The sequence below is a fragment of the Gopherus flavomarginatus genome, chromosome 7 (genome assembly GCF_025201925.1).
Source record: "Gopherus flavomarginatus isolate rGopFla2 chromosome 7, rGopFla2.mat.asm, whole genome shotgun sequence".
Classification (NCBI taxonomy): domain Eukaryota; kingdom Metazoa; phylum Chordata; order Testudines; family Testudinidae; genus Gopherus; species Gopherus flavomarginatus.
In genome coordinates this window covers 20,074,833-20,097,977 of record NC_066623.1, presented here as the reverse complement: position 1 = coordinate 20,097,977, position 23,145 = coordinate 20,074,833, and the positions used below count along the sequence as shown (strand labels likewise).

Below are 23,145 nucleotides of genomic sequence, written 5' to 3'. Positions count from 1 at the left end.
AGAGCTCAAGCTAAAGCACTGCATCCTGGGACCTGAAATCTCTGAAGGCTGTAGCTCTGAAACGAAACACTGGGCTATCCTCAGGTTCCACTGTAAACTCTGTGAACTGCATTTTGGTCATCCTTAATACTGTCTTCACTGTTCTTTTTACGAGAGTTTCTTTATCATGTTCAAAGTAAAAATCCCTCTCCTGAAAGTGTTTGATAGTTTCAGATTTTTATTTTTTAAACATATATGTACCTCAAGGCCATAGCACCTCATTTGGAATCCTTCAGGCCTTTCACTTGCATCCGTTGTTTAGGGACAAGAAGCCATCATGTCAGTATTTCAAGAATCTAAAACCCAGAAATTATTCTGTTGCCCTGCATACAATCCTCCTAGGAAAAAGCTGATGAACATTTTAGTCAGAGCACGGGAAGGTGTGTGAATAACTGCACTTTGAAATTAAATGACTGCTGCTTTTTAATTTGTCTTTTCACCCTTCCAAAATACCCAAAGGCACTAGCCCATATTATAAACGAATGGGCTTTGAAATCTTACTTTGAAAAATGAAGATGTTACTGAAGCTATGTCTACACTGCAATTGAAGATGTTATTGCATCTTAGGTAGACATATCTATGCTAGATTTGATCTATCTAGCACAGCTAAAAGTAGCAGTGAAGATGTGACGGTGTGGACTTCAATGCAGGCTTGAAATGTAAGTATGGACCCAGGGTTCTGAAGTCCATGCCACTGAGTCTTCACTGCTATTTTTAACCATGCTAGATAGATTAAAGTTAGCATAAGGTATGCCTACCTGAGCTGCAGTCACACTTCTGATTGCAGTTCAGTTGTGGCGTAGATACAGCCTGCATTACATTGATGATAATACTTGGCACTTATACACTGTTGCTCTTTACAGGCATTGACTAATGACCCTCTCTTTTATAGACAGGGAAACAGAAACATTGAGGACCTAATTCTCCACTAGCATAAATGGGCTCAACTTCCATTGATTACACTGAACTGATTTTGGTTAAGAACACACACATTACTCTTGTCCACACTGAGCTTTTTGCTAAAATCTCCCCCTGTTGCTCCCCCAATGGTAATAATGCTGTGTCAGAACTAGGATTTCTAGGATTAGGACTCAGGAATTCCTTCCTTTGGGGACCCTGCCCAATCCATAATGGTTAGATACCACAGTAATATGGCAAGTGCTGTATAAAACCTATGATTGGTAGAGCACAAGATGCTGCATTTTTGGAAATTAAATGGAAAAACAGATTTTATTTCAAATTTTCTTTTAAAATATGTATTTTTGTTGGAATTTTTCTATGCCCAGTGTTATCCCAGAGAAAGTGGTTATGGCTGAGTGAAAATAAAAGTTTTCAACAGTTAGGTTGCCAGTCTTTGAAGTATAGTTGCATAAAGAATACTACCAGGGCTGGTGCTACAATTTAGGTGACCTAGGCAATGGCCTAGGGCGCCAGAATTTTTGGAGGGTGCTATTTTGCCGGGGGGGCGGCACACGGGTCCGGTAGACCTACCGCAGTCATGCCGGCGGACGGTCCGCTGCTGGAAAGGCTCTGGTGGAGCTGCCACAGTCATTTCGGCGGATGGTGCGCTGGTCTAAAGGCTCCGGTGGACCTACCGCAATCATGCCTGCGGCAGGTCCACCGGAGCCTTTAGACCAGCGGACCGCCCATCGGCATCACTGCGGCAGCTCCACTGGAGCCTTTCCAGCAGCGGACCGACTGCCGGCATGACTGCGGTAGGTCCACCGGACCCGCGGGGGGCAGCAAAATGGCCGTCCGCCTAGGGCGTCAGAAACCCTGGCACCGCTCCTGAACACCACTGTCCTAATACTACCTATTTCCTCTTTTAAATATTTATATATGTATTATATTTTACATGAGCTGTGGAACCTGGAGGCATTTTTGCAGTGTCAGGTCATTCTGAAGCACATTACATACAAAGAATCTACTCCATTACATTACAGGGCTGGCAAATGCAGTTGTATGTGATATTGTTCATTAATATTGCATAATTACTGTATGTGAAATAGTTCTTTGGGCAGTGATGACATTTTTTCATAAGGACTTAAAGCTCCAAGGCAATGTTCTCCATTAAGGAGCTGTTTAACATATGAGGGTCTATCAATATACAGTACCTTAATGCAATTGCAGAAAAATAGTGAAGGCTGCTTAGCCAAATGAAGCTATTAACATGTATAATGTATTTTCCACAAGATTTACATCGTTTACTGAGTTTATAAAAATCACACTTCATATCTCTGCTCTGTCATTGTAATACCTAATGAATATCTAGTGAGTAGCGGTTGCAGCTACATCAGTTTCAGACAAATACTAATTTCCTGTGTGGAGATGAATTGTTGGTTTTTCTCTGAAGCCTATAAAATACTTGTGCGCTCTTCGAAAATTGCTGTAAAATCAGAATTTTCTCTAGATCTTGGATAATAATAGCTATTCCTAGCATGCCTGAAGATTTTAGCTCAGTCATTCTGGAGCGATGGTTGAGGACAAACATTTTCTTTTAAATCTGTCAGTTGCCTTTAGCACTGTTGAGCATGAGCAGTGCCCTATGTACTGTGTGGCTCATTAAACCTAAGCTATTTAGCGGAGACCCCAGAATTATGCCCCCCACAAATCCTCTTACCTTCAATTATTCCTTCCACCCTCTGCAGTCCAGTCCAATATGTACTGTATTCCTGACACTGTAAGTATAATTTTAATTTTGACATTTCATTCAATTAATATTATGTCACCCCTAATATTTAAATGTTTAATGGGTTGCAGGCTTCTCTATGGTAAGGCATAACTGCCCCATAGAAGTTGCCAGAGGGCCAAGCTGGTGGTTTGGGAACATGGGTGGGAATTTTGACACCCAAGAAGCAAGAACGTACGTGAGCTGTTTTTGGTACCTAGGATATAATTGAGGGTGGCCGCAAACTTACACATTGCATCTTACACAATCTTGATTGTGGGGAAGGGAAATTTTACAATATACTAGAGCAAACCTCCACTCTTGTGGTCATGGGATCTTTAATGTCCAGGAGGAGCAGAGGAGAACTTAGAGTCAATTTTTTTAAAGTTATTATGGTACCTAAAGATACAGATAGGTGCCTAGGTGCTTTTGAAAGTCCCAGTAAGCGCCTTTCTGCAGTTTTAGGTGCCTAAATACCTTTAAAAAATCTGACTTTGTTTTTAAGGTTCCACCCAAAAGAGACCCTTGCAATAAGTGTCAGGGAACTCTACAGGAGGAGGATGACGGACTGACTTGACCCTGCAAGTATTTGGGTTTGTGGTTTGAGTGAGTCTAGATATTACAAAGGTCCTGCTTAGAATTCTAAGCAAATATTCAATTAGATCAATAAGAATATGTATATATTTAAGGTTTTTAGAAATAACTGTCACTGTTTCAATATGTCCATCACTGCAGAAACTAGTAATAATATCTTTAACTCTCAGTGGAGGCTGCTGCTGTTCTGATATTCCCAGCACGAACTACAGGCTGGTGATGTAGCATATGATTTGGAGAATGCAAGATCCTATTTTAACATTTAGGAAAGCAGGAGACTTTCAGAGTTGTTTGAAATTCTATAGCTATTAAATGTGATTGATTTAAAAGTATTTATATAACGTCTAAATTAATCAGTTAAAAAAACTCCACAAAACTTATGTGGCAAATCAAAATTCCTCCTGTTTGTTCATGCATTCCAAATAAAGTTCAGCTGCATTTCCTGAGCTTTTCTTACTTTACGTCATCAAACCATCAGTGCAGCAGCTTCCTTTCTGGTTGCTCATATTTATAGACACTACTAATTTTCTTTAGTGATTTATTCTTCTTTGCAATTACATGTCATGACTGCAATCTCTTCTATATCATTGTGCAGTTTTCCTTAAAGAGATTGTATAAAATGACGCAAATCCTGCTGGGCAGCCGATGCCATCAAAATATCACCCGTTGAGAAGCCTCCATCAGGTAGCTAGTGCCAGGAAACCGTGTGTTTCATGCAAGGTGATGAACATTAGAGTCTGGAAGTTCTACTTGTATCGCTAGTTGATCAGCACTTACGCTAATGCATTGCACGGGTGTGCCTGAATTTAAATGAAGGCCATTCTCGCAGTCCTTTTCCAACTGTTTATTCAACAATACATTGTTGGAGCCAGGTTCATTGCTTCTTGACAGAAGTGCTTGTTAACTCTGAATCTATGATGATGATGATAATAATAATAGAGTGACAGGAAAGCGTAGAGAAAAATAGTGTTTAAAATTCAGACATGCTTGCATAGGTTGCAAAACAGTAAAAAAAAAAAAGGGGGAAATTGTAACCCAGTAATTAGATGTTTGAAAACAATGATGCTTTTCATTGTATGTAAACAAATATATCTTCAGAAACAGAGTGTATACAATTGCAGGGAAAAGGGCTTACTTAATAAAATGCATGAATAATACTGGATTTGTTGAAAATATCATGTCGCAATTGGGTGACAGAATGGGTTCAAAATGGCCTTCGAGTAGGTGGTGGTGGATACCCCACTACTGAGTGAAACTCTTTGAGAAGTGTTTCTATGTGGTGATTTCCATCTTTCCCTCTAGAATATACTTAACATCTTAATTTCTTTTTCCCTTTTTTGTTACTTAACTCTGGAAAATGTTTGTATTTATTTATTTTGATTTATAGACATGCTGAAAAAGGACACCCTATCACTAGATGCCCTTGATATAACTCAAAGTATCAGTGTAGTACTTTAAGATCACTCATCACAATCCTCCAGCCCATTATTTCCCCATCTCTCCAATGACAATCCTGTCCCCCATCCATTTTCTAATATCTGGTGGGAGGGAGGGAAAATGAGTCTATGGTAAGCACTGAAGTTCATCAACTTTGGACTATTTCAGACCATGGTGGAGCAAATTCCAAAGTTGTGAACCCATCACAGAGAATACCCTGCTAGCAATCCCTATTATTTATAGCTCATCTGATCTCAGCTGTAGCAGTGAGGCACGAGGATAGAAGTGATCTTTCAGGCACAGGTAGGTAGTTTTGTGATGGATATCCAGCTGCCCTGTAATAATGTATGAATATTGGACACTAACCTGGTTATTGGGATATTTATTTTATTAATATATTGGTTTAGTTTAATTGTGGGCTATAAGGAAAAACAAGCAGGAAGGGGAGAAGAATAGCTCAGGATAAATCACCCCTCAGCAAACATTTGAGGATTGATATGGGCTCTGTCGCGTCTGGCTCGACCTCCTGTTAAGCCTACTGAACTGATTTTGTCCAGAAGCCAAAGAACTGACAAGAACAAGGGACTCTAGCTGGACTAAAAGGGGCTGTCTCTATCTTGAGTGAGGAGGTAATTGTTAAGAAGCTGGTCAGGGCAACCAGACTGATGCACGAATTCACAGGGTGTCTGAGGAATCTAGGCCTAGGATCATCACAGGATGATAGTGCGTTTGGTAAGACAGATGTGCATGTAGACTGTTGTTTTAAAATCCTTTTTCTGCAGAAGGAAAAAACCACAGGTGCCAAACCCAGTTGGACCAGCTGAGTAAGCACAGTCAGTACACCAGGTTCTGTAGCCCAGGACCTAGGCTAAGTGTGGGAGAATCACAAGATTGCACTCTAGAGGAGATAATGGTATGAGGCCTATGACCAAAGAGGGTGCCCTCATAGAGACTACGAAGGGGAGAAGCCTAGCTAGCCCTGTAACCAGCACAGATCTGTTTATTTTTCATTTAGAAAATGCAATCAATACAGCCTTTATGCTGCTTGTGTAATATTTAACATAAGATGACTTTTAAAAGACATAAATGGGAACACAATATTCCCTTCCCCCTCCTCAGGATAAACTACGCACCAAATTCCACCCAAGGAAGGCAAAAGCGATTAGCCCTGCAACTGTACAGTCCATACTGTGTTGCAGGGACAGATTTTCAAACATGTGAGGTATGCAAATACGTGTCTATTATGTGCATGCGGACCAGGTAACTGCACTCAAATTAAGCACGGAATTTCACTTTGCATACTTAATACCTTGAAAATCAGGCTCACTGTATGGAAGTTTCTATTACAAGGTACAAGAATAGCAACTAAACTTTTAATAAACATATAGGTATATAACAAAGTATGCTTAATTACTATTATACATATATATTGCCTTTCATCCCTAAGCTTCCTAAAGTGCTTTAGAAACCAAGGACCTGATCCTGTAGTGCTTACTCAGTAAAAACTCTTCACTAAAGTCAGTTAGATCCTAGGTTCTACTTATCTACTTCATGCCAGTGCTGGTATTGAGGCTTAATAATGCTGTGGCCAAGACATAGTAGTTCAAGAAGAACTTACAATAATGCTCATGAGGGCAGACTAAATTAAAATGGTCCTTTCCTTCCACCACTCCAACTTTGACAGTTGAATTCCAGCACTGGTATATAGTGATATGAACATGGCTCAGTATTTTTTCTATCCCTGTATAAACACCCCTATTTTTATCTCTCATGTTATAATGTCCTCATCTCATCATCCTGAAAGATCGGATTTATTAGATATCACAATTTAAACCTCCACTGCCTTCCTCTACAAATTTAGTTAAGAATCACAACCCCTTTAAATTACCCAATGCATGCACAGTGACTTCCGTTTACATTGATACAAGAACATCTGATCTGAGTTCTGTATTTTGTTTATGGGTTTATAGATTTATGGGGCAAGGGAGGAGGGGGAAACACTTGCAAATAAAAGATTCCAGCTGACCTTTGAAGTCATCGCGAATAGGCATCACTCAGCTGCCCAAATGACTTTGCTATATGTTCTCAGTGACGTCTGTGGGTAGAGTTAGTGCCAAAAGGACAACACCATGGTGGACTGAAGAGGAGAGGTCTGAGCATGTGATGCAATATGTGCCACAATGGGTTGCCATCTTTAATGAGAGCAAAATATGGCTTCTTGGGTCTCATTTTATACTGAAACTCTTTCCCTATTTTCATTCTAGTTTATTTGTAACTCATTTACTTTCAGTGGGAGTAGCTGTGGTGAATATTTTAAATCCTTCATCCTAAATTTAATGTTTTTGTTGGCTTTTTGATTATGAGGGGCCTGTGCAATTCCTAGTACCTGCAATCAAATGTATTGTACCTTAATTTGTTTATATTCATGTTTATATCTTTCACTAGCAACTTTTGCCTCAGGGAGAAAATTCTAGTGCCAAAACACCACAAATTCTTGGATAAAATTTTCAAAAATACGTAAGTGACTCCGAAGCCTAAGTCCCAGGCTCATAAGTGGCTAAGTCACTTTTGAAAATGGGACTTAGGCTCCTAAGCCAATTTAGCCAACTTTGAAAATTTGACACTTTGTCTTCGTATGCTATTTCTGCCATATATAGAAACTACCGCTACCCCGGATCGACCTCATGGAGGACCCAGAGCGAGATTTTTCCTTGCAGGAGGTGCAGGCGAGGTTGATGAGGACCAAAAACACCGCCCCTGGAAAAGATGGCCTTCGCTACCACCTGCTGAAGAAGCGAGACTCCGGCTGTGTGGTGCTCGCTGCCATCTTCAACAAATGCAAGCAGTTTCATCACGTTCCCCGCTCCTGGAAAAAGTCCATGACAGTGTTCATCCACAAGAAAGGCGAACTAGATGACCCGGGCAACTGGAGGCCCATCTCCCTTTGCTTCACCATCTACAAGCTGTATGCCAGCTGCCTCGTGGCAAGGATCACGGACTGGTAAGTGTGCGGGGGCGCCGTCAACTCAGTGCAGAAGGGTTTCATGTCCTGCGAGGGATGCTGCGAGCACAACTTCCTCCTTCAGACGTCCATCCAGGAGGCCAGGAGGTCCATGAGACAGTGCTCCATAGCATGGCTCGACCTGACCAACGCCTTTGGGTCCATACCCCACCATCACATCTTTGCCACCCTGGGAGAGTTCGGGATGCCAGAAACCTTCATCCAGATCCTCTGCGACCTCTACAAGGACTGCATCATCACCATCTGCGCCACGGATGGAGAGACGGATGCCATCCCCATCTGCCGCGGCATGAAACAAGGATGCCCCTCAGCCCCATCATCTTCAACCTGGCCGTGGAACCGCTCATCCGAGCCATCTCCAGCAGCCTGACTGGCTTTGACCTGCACGGCAAGAAAATCAGCATCCTGGCCTATGTGGATGATCTGACCCTCGTCGCCGATAGCTTGGAAAGCCTCCAGCAAAAGCTTGATGTCACCAGCCATGCTGCCGAGTGGATGGGCCTCCGCTTCAACCCCAAAAAGTGCACCTCCCTCCACATTGATGGTGGTACCAGGGTGCTGGTCTGGCCATCACTGTTCCTGATCCAGGGCGAGCCATGGCCTCCCTCAAAGAGGGAGAGGTATACCAACACCTTGGCACACCCACAGGAGTCTGCGTCCGACAGACCCCCGAAGACACCATCGCGGAGATCGTGCGAGATGCGGCCCAAATTGACTCTTCCCTGCTCACCCGCTTGCAAAAGATCAACACCCTCAATACCTTCCTCATCTCCCGCATCTCCTTTGTCCTCAGGGGATCGGCTGTAGCCAAGGTGCCCCTGAAGAAGGCCGACAGCATCATCAGGCAGCTAGTGAGGAAATGGCCCTACTGTCCCCAGAGGGCGTGCATGGACATCATCTACATTTCCCACAGGCAGGGTAGTGTCAACGTACCTCGGATGAATGGCCTGTGTGACGTGGTGGTGATGACCCACGCCTTCCGCCTCCTGACGTGCCTGGACCCAACGGTGAGGAGCATCACACAGGAAGCCATATGAGACATGGTCAGGAAACGCATTGCTAGAGCCCCCTCCAAGCAGGACATCGCCACTTACCTCAGCAGCTCCCTGGAGGCTGAGTTCGGGAGAGAGCAGGGAGACCTGTCCTCTCTCTGGTTCCGCGCCTGCAATGCCTTGAGACACCTAGAAAAGAGGATCGGCTGCTGCTGGAAGTGGTGCGAGGAGCGCCGGGAGCTGGGAATACTGGTGCCATGCATAAAGACCCTGGACCACACCATTATCACCCCGACCACCAGAGCTATGCTGGAAAGGACCCTGAAAGAACCATCCGCTGCCACTATGCCGAGAACCTCAATCGGAAGCCGGACCAGGGCAAGGTGTTCGAGGTGTCCAGCAAGTGGGACGCCAGCAACCACTTCCTCCCCGGGGGCAGCTTCACCAGGTTCGCCGACTGGCAGTTCGTCCATAGGGCCCGACTCAACTGTGTTCCCCTCAACGGAGCCATCCGCCATGGCAACCGGGACAAGCGCTGCAGGAAGTGCGGCTACGCAAACGAGAGCCTGCCTCATGTCCTGTGTGGATGCAAACAGCACTCCAGAGCCTGGCGGCACCGCTACAATGCCATCCAAAATCAGCTAGTGAAAGCCATCCCGCCATCCCTGGGGAAGATCACCCTCAACTCGGCCATCTCCTGGAGAGACAGCAGACTGCAACCCGACATCGTTGTGACGGACACAGAAAAGAAGAAGGTCCTCATGGTAGACGTCATGGTGCCCTTTGAAAACAGGTCACCGGCCTTCCACGAGGCCTGAGCCCGGAAGGCATCGAAATACACCCTGCTGGAAGAGACCCTGAGAGCCCAGGGCTACGATGTCTAGTTACACGCCCTGATTGTGGGAACCCTGGGCTTGTGGGCCCCTCACAACGAGCCGGTTATGAGAGCGTGCAGAGTCAGTTGATGCTGCGCCCGGCTCATGAGATAGCTCATGGTGTCCGACACCATCAGGTGGTCCAGAGACATTTATACGGAACATATCACAGGACACTGTCAATACCACACTGAGTAATTGAGACTGCCGACTAGGGAAATAACCCACTTCCTTCCCTGACAAACCAAGGGACGCACCTCACCCATGTACTCATTCACTATACTGATACTGACTTGGACTCCTTATACATTCCATGGGTGGCGTACCCCAGCCCACTTATCCACTGACACTTTAAAAACTCTTGCACCTCAATCTGGGTCTATGCTGGTTATGTGATATGTATGTATCTCTTCACCCTTGCAACAGATACTTGTAATCCCTCATAACTCAAGGCTGACCCCACATGTACAGTACCTTCCCTCTTAACTTGTGTCTAATTTTAAACATTAACTTTAAAAAAAATTATTTTATGGGTTCTTTGCGCCTTGTTCTTTCTCCTGTTTTGTTCCATTCTTGTTCACTTCTCATCACGTCTGTGCCCTGCAGTCCACCCTTGGGATGACGTGGTATTGATTACAGGGGGGTGGAGTTGCAATGGGCCGCAGTTCACAGGGTGATGAAGTCCTATAGCAAAGTAGGTTTTGTAACATACATCAGTCCATGGGGTGATAGGGCAGTGCAGGGAGGGAGGGATTGCTATACTGCTCAGCCCTTGTGGTTCCAGGGTTTGCAAAAGGCTTCTGCTCTCGGGGCAATGGGGGGAGGGAGATGGGGCTTGAAATGGGCCTGAGCTTTCAGGGTGTGGGTGTTACAATGAGGTGGGGTTTGCAGTGAGCGGAAACCCTCAGGGCATTGCTGGGAGGTGGAGTTTGGCGTTGCCAGAGCCCTTGGGGCATATAGTGAGACGGGGTTGGCAGCGGGTGTTATGTGCTCCCCAGGTTTTCCCCGTGCAGTTCTGTATCTTACTGGTTTCAGGCCTTTTGCCACTTCGCCTCCCCCATTTAACAATGGAGTTTTGCCCGGGGACGTGCCCCCTGCTCCTTCTCATCCATTCAGGACAACAGAAAAGCAGCAGTTACAGAGCGCTGCCATATTCAAAGATGGCTGCTCAAGGAGTACCTGCTTTCTTCAGTCCAAGATGGCCGTCCTGCTGGCAGCTAGCAGATTCGTGCCCCAATCCAAGATGGCCACCAAGCAGGGAAGCATGCCCACCACAAAGATGACGGTCGGTGTGGCACCTCTCCGCCCCTACCAAAAATGGCCGCCTCCCCGCCTTGAATCTCATGACGTCGCCAGAAAGAGGCTTGTAAAGCAGGCGGAGGCCGCGCCCCCGCCTGAGGAGACGCGGGGGAGGCGGGGCAGGAGGTGTGTCCTTCCCCAAACCGGAAGTGCCGCGCTGCCTCCCTCCAGCTGGTTGTCATTTCGCTCAGCGGCTCTGTCCTGAGGAGACGGGATTCGGCGGCGGCCGGGAGGGGAGGGAGGTACCGGCTGCGACAGCGAGCAGGAGGCGGCCGGGGACAAGAGATTCCGTAATACCCAGACTCGCCGATTACTGAAACGCCTCCCGACTCCTCGGAGCCGGTCTCTCGCCCCCTCCCCTCGCGATAATCGATTGTTTTACATGAGGGGTAAGGGAAATTGCCTGCAGCTGCGAGGACGCGAAGCAAGGAAAGGACGCTTCGGAGCCGCCGCCGCAGGACCCCACCCCCCTGGTGACTCCAGCGGTCTCCCTCCCCTGCAGTACTAATCGATCGTGACCCTGTCCCGTAATCTGCGGGCGATTTGGGAGAGCCGGTTAAACACCTTCCATGGGGGAGAGAGGAGCCTGGCCCCTCGCCGCCTGTACCATCCCCTCCCCGCTGGAGGTGGCTGCTCTCCTGAGGTAAAATCCCTCCTGCCTTCCCAGACGCCAGGACTTCTGAGGGAGGGGTGAAGGGGGTACGCCATAGAGAACAGGGGCCTGGCGAGCTCAGCCTTTCTGCACCAGCCTCTCGTCCCCTGCCGCATGCCGAGTCCCTGAGGTAAAATCCACCTTCCCTTGCAGACAAGGGCTCCCGCAGCTGAAGGAAGCCTACCTAGCTCAGTAAAAGGAGGCGAGCCCAGTACCAGAAACCACCCTTCCAGAAGCAGTAGCAGCAAGACACCTCCCTCACCCTCCTCCTGCAGAAGTCATTGCCTGCTCTCCCCCCTCCCCTGAATGCAGATTTCTAAGATGAAACTCTTTTTCGGACTGCCAGGACTCATCTGAAGGACACACAAATATCGATCATAAATAGAAGGTGAGCCTGGCGAGCTCAGAAACCCAACCCAACAGGAGCAACATCAAGAATCCACCCTTCTCCTGCACAGCTCACTCCCCTCTCATCTCCAGAATACTGACTTTCTGAGATAAAAATCTTATCCCTTTAATAAGCCAAGACTCCTCTAAAGGACACATACAAAACAGTATATATTATTATTATTATACACAATCAAGGCTTACCGAGCAGCAGCAGGGGAAAAAAAGGCCTCCTGCACAATTCACTCCCCCACTGAATGCTAAAATCCTGAGGTAAAATCTTCCCATATCAACAGCAAGGACTCTTTTGAACAGGAAACAAATATATATTAGATTATATAGAATTTATTAAATTATTCCAGACTTTTTTTTTCCCAGCCAGGAGGTGGAGGGACCAGACGTCATTGTTTCTCTCTTCCTCTTAACTCATTTATGGCCGAGTCAAGGCTGCTGAGGAGGAAAAAACAGGATAGTTAAAATCTCTTTATATCTGTCTGTAGAAGATTTCTCTCTTATTGATGTGCATTTCCTTTAGGAAAAGGAAACCTCTTATTTTGCTAACCAAAGATTTATTTTTCATTTCCTTCTAACCAGAGAAAGGAAACACACATAAATTGACACATGTTAAATATTTAAAGAGATTTATCTTTGAAAGAACCAGAACTTATATCCAAATCAGAAATATTTAAGGAGTGTGTGGAGGAAGAAACTGTATCTAGATTAAAACAAGCTATTTGCTAGTTCCTCTTTGGTGGAGGAGAGAAACACTAAACGTTGTTTTTTTACAGGAGAAAATCAAATCCTAAATATAATAAATGGGGGATTACGGGTTTGGAGTGTTAGTGCAAAACAACACTGGGAATAAATCAGCTTTTCCAGTGAGATTTCATCCACATCTGCAGCCTCCACACCATCATCAAAATGCAGCCCCCAACCCTGCTGCTTTTATAAATAATAACACAGCTGCCAATGGCAGTAGTGCTGGGTCAGCTTGGCTCTTTCCTGCTCCAGCTGCCCATAACATTCAGGAAGAGATTCTGGGGTCAGAAAAATCTAAAACTCAGCAACAGGAAAAGCAGGAGTCTCTAGAAAAACAGCAGCTTTCCCCTAGTCAAAGTCAGGAAGCAGGCATGCTGCCTGAACCTGAGAAAGCTAAATCTGAGGAAAATCAGGGAGACAATTCTTCGGAGAATGGCAACGGGAAAGAGAAAATAAGAATAGAATCACCAGTGTTAACAGGATTTGATTATCAAGAGGCTTCAGGGCTAGGTACTTCAACTCAGCCCTTAACATCCACTGCATCTTCTCTGACTGGTTTTAGTAACTGGTCAGCAGCTATAGCTCCTTCTTCTTCTACAATAATCAATGAAGATGCCAGTTTTTTCCACCAGGGAGGGGTCCCTGCTGCCTCAGCTAACAATGGTGCTCTGCTATTTCAGAATTTTCCACATCATGTCAGCCCTGGCTTTGGTGGTAGCTTTTCCCCTCAGATTGGACCCCTCTCTCAACACCACCCTCATCACCCCCATTTTCAGCATCATCACAATCAGCATCAGCAACAGAGAAGATCGCCTGCAAGCCCTCATCCACCTCCATTTACACATAGAAATGCTGCTTTTAATCAACTGCCTCATTTGGCTAATAATCTTAACAAACCACCTTCTCCATGGAGCAGCTACCAAAGCCCATCACCTACACCATCTTCTTCATGGAGCCCCGGTGGCGGTGGATATGGTGGGTGGGGAGGGTCCCAAGGGCGAGACCACCGCAGGGGACTGAATGGAGGGATAACACCCCTGAACTCCATCTCACCCCTGAAGAAGAATTTTGCAAGTAATCATATCCAGTTGCAGAAGTATGCTAGGCCCAGCTCAGCCTTTGCTCCGAAATCTTGGATGGAAGATAGTTTGAACAGAGCCGACAACATATTTCCTTTTCAGGTGAGAGTCTACTCTGCTAATATACATGGAAAAATGATTTAATTATTTTTTATAGAAATGGGTTTTTTTGCAATGTAGTTCAATTATCAGACATGCATGGTTGAAAATGAATTTAAATTGAAATAAAGTGAACGTGTCTAACTTCTAATTCACCCTATGACATTTCAGTCTTCATGATCTCTGAGCTGTGAATCATGTATTTTTTTTCAGTAGTGCTTGTCAGATAGATAAATATCTATTTATAGCCCAGCGGGGCATCTATTAAAGTTCAGTTCCATCCTGGTAATTAACATTACACGCAGTAAGCAATAACAGTTGGTGAACAAATGTTTCTGCTTTTTTTTTAAATGTAACATAAAAAAGGAGTGAAGAAAGGAAATATTTTTTGACTTTAACACTTAAAGATTTTAACATTTGGAAATGATATTGCACTATATGTTGAGAACAAGCATTCAGTAATCCTTAAATCTGTTGTCTGCCTTGTGTTGCAAAATAGTTCATGGATTTCCATTGTGACATGACTTAAATATTTTTTTAGACTTTTTTCCCCTGTACAATTGAAATTACTAATGTTTTTATTTTTTTTTCAGTGAACTGCATACCTTTTTTTCCACCAGCAATGGTAACAAATATTGGTTATACAAGATTAAATCTTTACTAAAAATAGATCTGGACTAGTCAGATGTTGGCCTGCACTGTGCTACACCTTTTACTGTCAGGAGGCAGGTTCTCTGAATCTTCAAATTCATGAGAAACATGTCTAGTTTGTGGAGGTTAAAATTAACTATCTGATATTGATCCAGATATACAATCAATATTTGGATGGTAATAGTTGTCTCTCTATCTGACCACTAGTTCAGACCTAGCTTGGTAGCTTTCATATGTTTAAAAAAGACCTCATAAGGTGGATCCAAAACACAAGGTTCTTTAATGTCTAGTGGCTTGTTTTTCAGGATCTTCCGACAAGGGCAAAAGTAAAGATTGCAAAATGATTGCAGTAAGAAGCAGGATGACCTACTTTTAAGTAATTTGGGGATGAAAAATCAGTAGATTAGAAGAACCTCAGAACATTTGTCATGGTAACTACAACCCCAAAGAGATCTAAATATATTTTATAATGACCTTGTAGAATCAGAGGGAGGATCAATTCATTTCCCCTTGGTAAATTATTCAGTTTGTTTGGTTTTCAGGGCCTATGCAGCCTTCTGAAAACAGCAGCAGCTGCTAGCAATACCTTTCATTAAGGATTTCTTTTTACTGCAGAATCACTAGCAGTTTAAACATCAGGTAGAGTCCGTAACCTTGGACTGCATAGCAATAATAGATCTTAATTTTAAGAGTTGGAAATAATATAAAGAACTGATGTCCAATATACCAAATTCATACACTCAGACCATTAGCAAAGGGACACAGCTGGAGCTGGTCTTTTTTCAGCCTCACTGCAGCAAGACTTGGCTTGCTGTTTAATTCGTTCTGTACCCTGACACGTAGCTGATGTACAGAGTGACAGAATGAGATCAAGTGTGTACCTGGTGCCGCATTTTAGGCCCAAATGTATATGTACTGATAGAAATGTGCTCCTTTGGTATTGAGGAAATTAACAAAGCTAAGTGATTCTTGAGTATGGCTTTTGTATTATGTTCTAAATCTCAAAATATGTCTGATATTTTATCATGGCTAAATATGAATTCTACATAGCATACTGGTGTCTGTTTATGTAAACAGTAAGATGAAGGTATATACGTCAAGACCATGTCTGACACTTCTTCATGCCAGGAAAAGGAAAGTGTTGGAGTGAAATGCTTTCCAATCTCTTACTATCACTTGTGCGCTGTGATGAACAAGAAGAGGGCAGGGCAGCAAAACAGGACTCCAGCACTGCAGATCCAGAAAAGATGTTGATGATTTTCCAGACTATTTTGAGTAATTGCTTTTTATAACGTTTGTGGTGTGAAATCCTTAATACCTTTGTGATCATTTTAAAAGATGACTTCAGTTCTGAGAACACTGGGGAAAAAAATATGTAAAATTTGGCCATAGGTTTTTGTTATGCTGGAGTTAGGGTTCAGATTGTATTCTTGCATCAAATCAGTCATGAGGATTTTTGCTTATGATGGAATACGTGTATGTAGTTGCACATATGTGAAGCCTCCTTGAGGAGGCAATCATGTTTTGTCTGAGACTTTCATTACCAGAATCTTCTTAGATCCGTATTTAGTATGGTACCAAAATCTACCCTTGCTGCTGAAACAGAATAGGGGTATTTGATTAACTGTCTGTTCCTGGTTCTCCCTTTCATTTAACATTTATTTTCTTATTTAAATCTGTTCATGAGTGTTACCCTCATAGTATGAGAATTGCATTATTTAGAATGCAAGAATATGGAAGAACAAACACAAATTTTTGAGAATGTGATTTTTAGAAAAGGTACCTTTACTCAAAAGCTTAGTGAAATACAAAAGTACATATTGGAGCATATCTTGTGACAGCGATCCTATAGCAGCCGTACCTAAATGCTCATTTTTTTATTGACGAGTGTTGCGTATGTCTGTGTAAAACAAATGTTGATTTTAATTGTTTTTGCCTCATGACTCTTAGAGATTTTTGTCTTATGGCAAGTCACTAATTTTTGTAGATAAAAAATAGGGATGATTTCTTGTGTTGATTCGCTTGGTGTTTTTGTAACAGCAGAGGTAGCTTATTCAGTATTGTGGCGGCCATGTACAAATTGGTTTGGTGTTTGTGATGCCTAGTATTCTATAGTACTGCTCATTTGAGGGTTTCAAAGTCTTGGAGCACAATTTGGGATTAGACAAATCCTCTTCTTACAGTTGGGGAATCCAAGGCACAGGAGATTGAGTGGCTTGCCCAAGATCAGCTGGCAGAACAGTAAACAAAATCTAGATATTTTTACTCCTCATCTTGTGCTTTTACTACTATACAAAGTGTCCTCTCAATTAAAGCAGTTAAATCTGTTTTTAAAATTAACTCATTCCTTATTTTTTTAGCTTTTCAGAATTACAGACTTACAAAAGATCTGTTTCAAAAGAGCAAAGCCACAATTTGTCGTCACTCTTTGACCTCTCATTTGGAAAGTTGCTAGTTTTCAAAAGAATAAACTGTGCTCTTGAAAAGGGAAATGTTAGGTTCTTAGTTATAGTAACCTTCCATAGACATCTGACCAAATGAGTGAGGGAACCTACCTTGTAATATAAGGGATTTTCAAAAACCAATTGCTTTCCATTTTCCTCCCTGCGACACTGAAAGTTTAGCAGCTCAATGAGATGGTGAATTGTCAGTCAGTGAACTGCGCACTGCAGCATTGTCCTCAGGATTGTACAGACTTTCCTCTTGCTACATACTTGCACTTTTTAAAAGATGAGCACTCTGCTTGTTATGCAATATATAAATCTTGCTTTGATAGGCATTTCCAGGTTTCAAGCTCTCATCTTCAAACATGTGAGGATGTTTGTAGAATCAGTCCTTGAAGGCACTAACAAGTTGAGCAATAGTGCTCAGCTTTCTGCAAAAAGTACTCAGACACATTTCTGCGTAACTTCTTTGACTAGGACATGAAAATAAAAATTCAAATTACCCATTTAATAGAACTTTACACTTGTGGGCAGTTCACTGAATTCACTTGCTCGAAATGTTTAATTTTCTCCTCAGAGAAAGGCCTCCAAGACATTTAACCCCATCCCAATCCATGGAGGTTCTGTGCCAAGGGGGCTTTCTCTTCCCCAAGGTAGATGTGGAATGTTTGTGAAAACACACACAACTACTGTAGTGTAAAATTAAAACTCCCTTCTGTAATCTGTGTGTACACAAAAATCCTGACTATATTGATGTGTGTTAAAACAATGCCATTCATAAAGCATTTTAGAACTAAAAATATTCTGTTACATGCATTTGCCAACCTTTCATCATATAGGAATCTTGCTAATGGTCTCTAGTTTGCTCACTTCAGGATTTTGATTTGTATTTTCTTATTGTTCTGAAGGAGCCTCTTGAGAGACTGAGAGCTGGTTGCATAAAATGATGAAGCAACCTGTTTTGTAGAAAAGGTTTGCTTTTATTCTGTCTGTAGGTTTTATTCCATAAAGCTTTAAGTTGTCATTTAGATTAAAATACGTGTATTTGGGTTTTTTAAATACCTGCTCACCCATTTTCTATAACTATATCCACTACATAGTAACTAGTGTTTTGTATGCCATCCCTCAACTGATTTAGCTATTGGTCTGTGGAATTAAAAGCACTCTAATGTGGTATGACATACACAATTTAAGTACTGTGGAAGTTAACACTGTTCTTGTTTTATAAACTTACTACTGACATTTGTACTTACGCTTCAGCCCTCCTGCATATTTCTGACCTCAGGGATTTTTTAAAAAGAGGGCCTTTGTTAGGAAGCTATTTGAATTATGTTTCCTAAGATTAAAAGAAGGAATCTTATTAAGCATTTTTCTTTGAAAATGAATTGTATACACAGCAGGGCAGCACGGAGCAGAGAACATTGGGTAGTGTACAGTAGTAGACGCATAAAGAGGTTTATGTGCATCAGAAGTGGTCTCAGGCATGTTGTTTGAAATTTATAGACAGGACAGTGACTCTTCTTGATATTTAAAAACTCTTTCAGTTTGACAGAGCAATAAGAGCTTTTGTGGGAGTGAGCACTTTTGATTCACTTGGGTTTTCTAGCTTTCATCTTAGTCTTCCTGGAGAAGCTATAAAAAATGATCAGAGCAGCATACAGAAACATCCGTTCAGGAAAAACCTGTTTATTCAGTGCCTTGTTAATTCAGTGGTTACTGGATTGGGAGTTGGAAGACACCACTTACTGGGAGGGCTGGGTGGGGTGTATATAGCAGCTGAGTTCAGCTTCATCATTCTACTTCAATATGAAATAAAAATGTGGAATTCATGTCCAGTGCCTAAGGCTACCAAGACATTTGGCTAAGTGTTAGGGACTCCTGGATATAGAGTTACTAGAAACTATAAGGGCAAACATAAAAAAACAAAACAAAGCAGGCTTTGGTTTATAATAGTAAATACTTACTTTATAGCTATGACACCAGTTATTTAAATTATGGGAACTAGGACAAGTTTTCAGAAAACTTCAAACCTCCAAAGCACATAGAATGAATAGGAATTAGAGGCGACCTTTCTACAACTATAGTATACAGCAGTTCTGCAAAGGAAGGTTCTCCAAAGAACTAAACAATATATATTGAATAGAATTCATAGTGAAGTATGATATATGCAACTATGCTTGCCCCATAAATACTGCTTAATCATCTTCAATAAATTGCTTAAATCAACAGTTTACTTTGCATCATTATAGATGCCTGACTCTTCAAAAAAAATTCACATTTTGTAATATTAGGCACAGCCTTTGCTACAAGCAAATTGTCACACCCAGGCAGGCTTTGATTTTATACTGTTTGGCTTTCATAGCATTGGCAAACTATGGTTGTGATTGCCTCATCTTGGGAAGCATTGAATAGAAACTCTCAGTTTCTGGAGTCTTAGTTGGTCAGGCGATACTGATGGCATGGGTACAGATTAAATGTAGTTAGGCCTGTACGTCAGTGGTTGAATTCAGATCAACTGTCTGTGAAGCTTAGGAGAATTTAGATCTAAGGTTTTGGTGAACATTCTCTTCCATGGCATCAAGCTTTCATGTTCAACTTCCAGTGCATATATTATCACAATATGTACTATACATAATTTATCATAAGTGTTTTTATTCTGGATTGGGTCCCTTTGGACTTCAAGAAGGGAAGAAGATGGATCTTATGGAATCTGAATTGTATGACTTAATGGTTTCCTACTTATAAGCATCTCCATTTTAAACTTTGTCCTTTCATAGTACCTGTCAACCATAGATTTCAAAGTACTTAAACTATTCTTTACAGATAGATGTGGGGAGAACACGGGGCACAGAGATTAAATGACTTGCGCAAATTCACAAGTCAATAGCAGAGTTGAGACTAGAATCCGGGAGTTCATCTCTCAATCCTTAGCCACTTGTATGTATTTTGAAATTATTTCTAGGCAGCATGAAGGAAACAGACTAGCAGTTCCATTTCCTTTTTAGAGTGATTTGGTCAGACCTTTGCATAAAGTTATCTGGTATGGAATATCAGCTCTATATTAATTGGATGTGGCCTGCTAAATATTACCTTTATATAATTAGTCTTCTAAGCAGTGCTGTTTTTATATAAATTCCACTGTTTCTTACAGCATGCAAATGTTGATAATATCTTAAAAGCAGCCTTTTGTATTGGGGCTATAATTTGATTCTCATTAGGATCTTGTTTCTCAAAGTCCTCTTTTACCAAAGGTAAATGTGCTTGTCCTTTGAGCCCTCTTACAAAGCAAAAGTTCAGATACCCGAATACAAACTCTTGAAATGCAAAGTTCTTCTTGTGATCAACTTAGGTAAGCAATGTCAGCCACCAGTGAAAATGTCTATAGCTACATAGACATTTTACTTTCCTTTGGGTGATGATTATCCCTATATCCCATTCTTTCTCATTCATATATTTATTACACACAGATCACTAGTAGGATTCCCCTGGGGCCACTGCCAATGTCACTCAGTGAATTGGGCCATTTAGAAAACATCATGCTGTGGGATAAATCTCCCTCCCCACTGTATGCTTGAAAGAAGAACTACACTCCTTTTTGCTGATCACAGCGTAGTGAAAATTCATGTGCTTCTCAAAGACCAACTTTTCCCCATATTTGGTTACAGAGTTAAAAATTGGAGCTTAATATTTATATGTTACAGCAGTAATGTTAAAGCAGTATTCAGTGTGTAGTTACATGTCTCTTTGGCAAGATGGCCACTAATGCTAGTCTCAGATGTTAATTTTTATCATTTTCAGATAAAGTACTTGTTGATTTGTTGACCACCATGTGAACGTCTAGAACACAGTAGTGAGCAAAACTGGTGCTGTTTTCTTTTAAGTAATTCAGGAGCAAATATCTTACATTAATAGAGAAATTCTACTTAAAGTAAAAATGTGTTCATGGTGCTTGTCTCTTCAGGCCATTGTACTATCCTGATGCTTAGCCTGGCAAATTGTTAATGGACCTCTCTGCACAGTGAACCAAACTTGCTAATTTAAACACTGCAAGCTCACTGAAATTGGTGTTTCAGGGTAGTCGGCATAGATTTAGGTCTGTATTCAGGAATCTGGAAGCCCTATGATAGCTGTTCTTTTCAGAACAGGCACCATCTACAATTGATTGAATAAACAAAGTACTGGGATTCACCCAGTAGTTCCAAAAAGTAAGTAAATCAATAAAATATTTGCTCTATCCACTTCAGGGATAGATCTGCTCTTCTGATTTTATGCCTTGTTGCTGCTATCTGGGTTCAAGGTGCTTTGGGTATTTCTAGGCTAGTCTATCCTACCCAATGTAGATAATACATAATACAGAGTGGACAAAATGCTTATAATTGTGCAAACTGGCAAATGACATGCTGCATTTTGAATGTCTTACAGGTGCTGAAAAAGAATTGTAATTAAATAGCACTCAGGACACAGGGGTTGCTGTTGAGAGAGTGTCATAGTATAAATAGGGACATAGTCTGCTTAAATTCTGCAATTGGACAATAGCATCAGATGTCATGAAATAAAGTATTTGTACTGAGCTTGCCACCATAGTAACTGAGCAACTTAGAAAGATTATAATAACTAGAGGAGAGTATTGGTCTAGCTTCTACTTTTTCACTAATAAGTAGTGCTTTGTGGCAGGCAAATGATGCTAAGATGCATATTAACTTGGTTTGTGGTCTTTTAATGAATGCCCTCAATAAGAAGGGACCCTGAGGAGCAAATTTTTTCAAATGTCCCAGTAGCAAGACTTGTGTTTTCCCAGGATTGAGGCTGAGGCAACTCAGTCCCTTAAGCTGACTATGCCATTAGGCATTCCCTCAAGCCTGAGAAAAAACTTGCTTATCAGTTGTATATTGAGAATGCTCTAGATTGTTTAGAAATCTCATCATATCATATGACTGAATGTGGAGGATAAGGGGCTCTTGGTAATTCAGCATTTTGTATCGCCCAGACTCTTCTATTATCTAGGAACGACTGGAACCGTGAGAGGGTGGCGAGGATGAGGCAGTGAATGTTTTAGAATCATCTGCGCCCTTCCATTGAGAATGATCCATTAATGGTGGCTACCAATGGGAACACAGCCATGTAGCTTTATTTGGTAATCAAGATGAGCATGGTTTAGAACTGCGGGTGGGTAACCTTGGGAAGCTGAGCTTATAAGACATGGATATCCTCATTAAAAAATCATGTCTCATAAAGGGGGAGAATAAACGGGGCATGTCATTAAAAATGGAAGAGGTAGAAAGTGAACGGGCTCAGGGAAATTTCCATTAAAGAATCTAGTTGTCCTTTGAGGGAATTTCCAGTTTATTCCCTGTTTCTTCTCCTTTATATATGATTAAATACTGCCTCTGTTCTGAATGCCAAACACTGTCCCCTCCACCCCCCTACACACTCACATTCCAATTGGTGAATGCAAATCCCTCTCTGTGACATTCAATAATATAACTTAATCTCAGCACAACACTAAAAATTTAGGGGAGAGAAGTTATTTTGGGGATGACCCTACAGTTTGTTGGCAGCATTGCATGCAAAATACCATACAGAAGCTGCCTGGCAGTATTCTTCCCATTAAATGTTTGCCAAATAACTGAGATCATTGACAGCGTGGCCACTGAAGGGTCTGCAAGCTCCTGAAATTCCATGCTCCCTCTGTTGTGAGATAGAGCAGTGGCAGATGCACACAAGCTGGAGTTTCCAGCTGCTTCAATATTGGTGAGGCTGAGTTCTAGACCTATTGCTAAAGAGATTCAGAACACAAAATAAGGTACAGAACAGAAAGAAATACATAGGGAGAAATGTTGAGAGATTGGAAAGTGCTACAATATATTTAAAAAACAAAAACAGCCTTCCCCCCAAAACAAACAAACAAAGAAAACTCCCCACAGAAACAAAAAAGAGTCCTGGATGGAAGCAATACAGGCACTTTGAAAGTTTAGAGATAATGTCTGCCTTTATTCGTTTCTGACTTGCATGGATTATACCTATTCCCATTCAAGTCAATAACGATAAGGAATACCTTTTTACCTCTGTAAACTATTTAAATTGATTTCAGTGAAATGTAAGGCTTATCTACACTTCCAGTGCTGCAGTGGCACAACTGCACTGCTGT

General features: G+C 42.2%; 1 protein-coding gene and 1 long non-coding RNA gene across 4 annotated transcripts in view; one reads left to right on the top strand and one right to left on the bottom strand.

The window, feature by feature from the left end:
* Nucleotides 1–10,985, bottom strand: part of LOC127055694 (uncharacterized) — a 70,561-nt gene extending 59,576 nt beyond the window's left edge. Inside the window, exons 1-2 of the long non-coding RNA XR_007775569.1 lie at nucleotides 10,807–10,985; nucleotides 8,855–8,941 (exon numbers count right to left, since the gene is read on the bottom strand). This is a non-coding gene — a long non-coding RNA (uncharacterized LOC127055694). The remainder of the gene's footprint in view (nucleotides 1–8,854; nucleotides 8,942–10,806) is intronic.
* The window catches only part of CPEB4 (cytoplasmic polyadenylation element binding protein 4), a 193,873-nt gene that overhangs the window by 120,492 nt on the left and 50,236 nt on the right, over nucleotides 1–23,145 (top strand). For 2 of the 3 annotated variants that reach the window (XM_050962649.1, XM_050962648.1), the window contains exon 1: nucleotides 11,087–13,905. The exons of the other annotated variant lie outside the window; for it this stretch is intronic. In XM_050962649.1, the coding sequence (XP_050818606.1) occupies nucleotides 12,781–13,905 (1,125 nt within the window). In that variant the 5' untranslated portion in view covers nucleotides 11,087–12,780. Of the gene's footprint in view, nucleotides 1–11,086; nucleotides 13,906–23,145 lie in introns of those variants that run through there. 3 annotated transcript variants of the gene reach the window in all.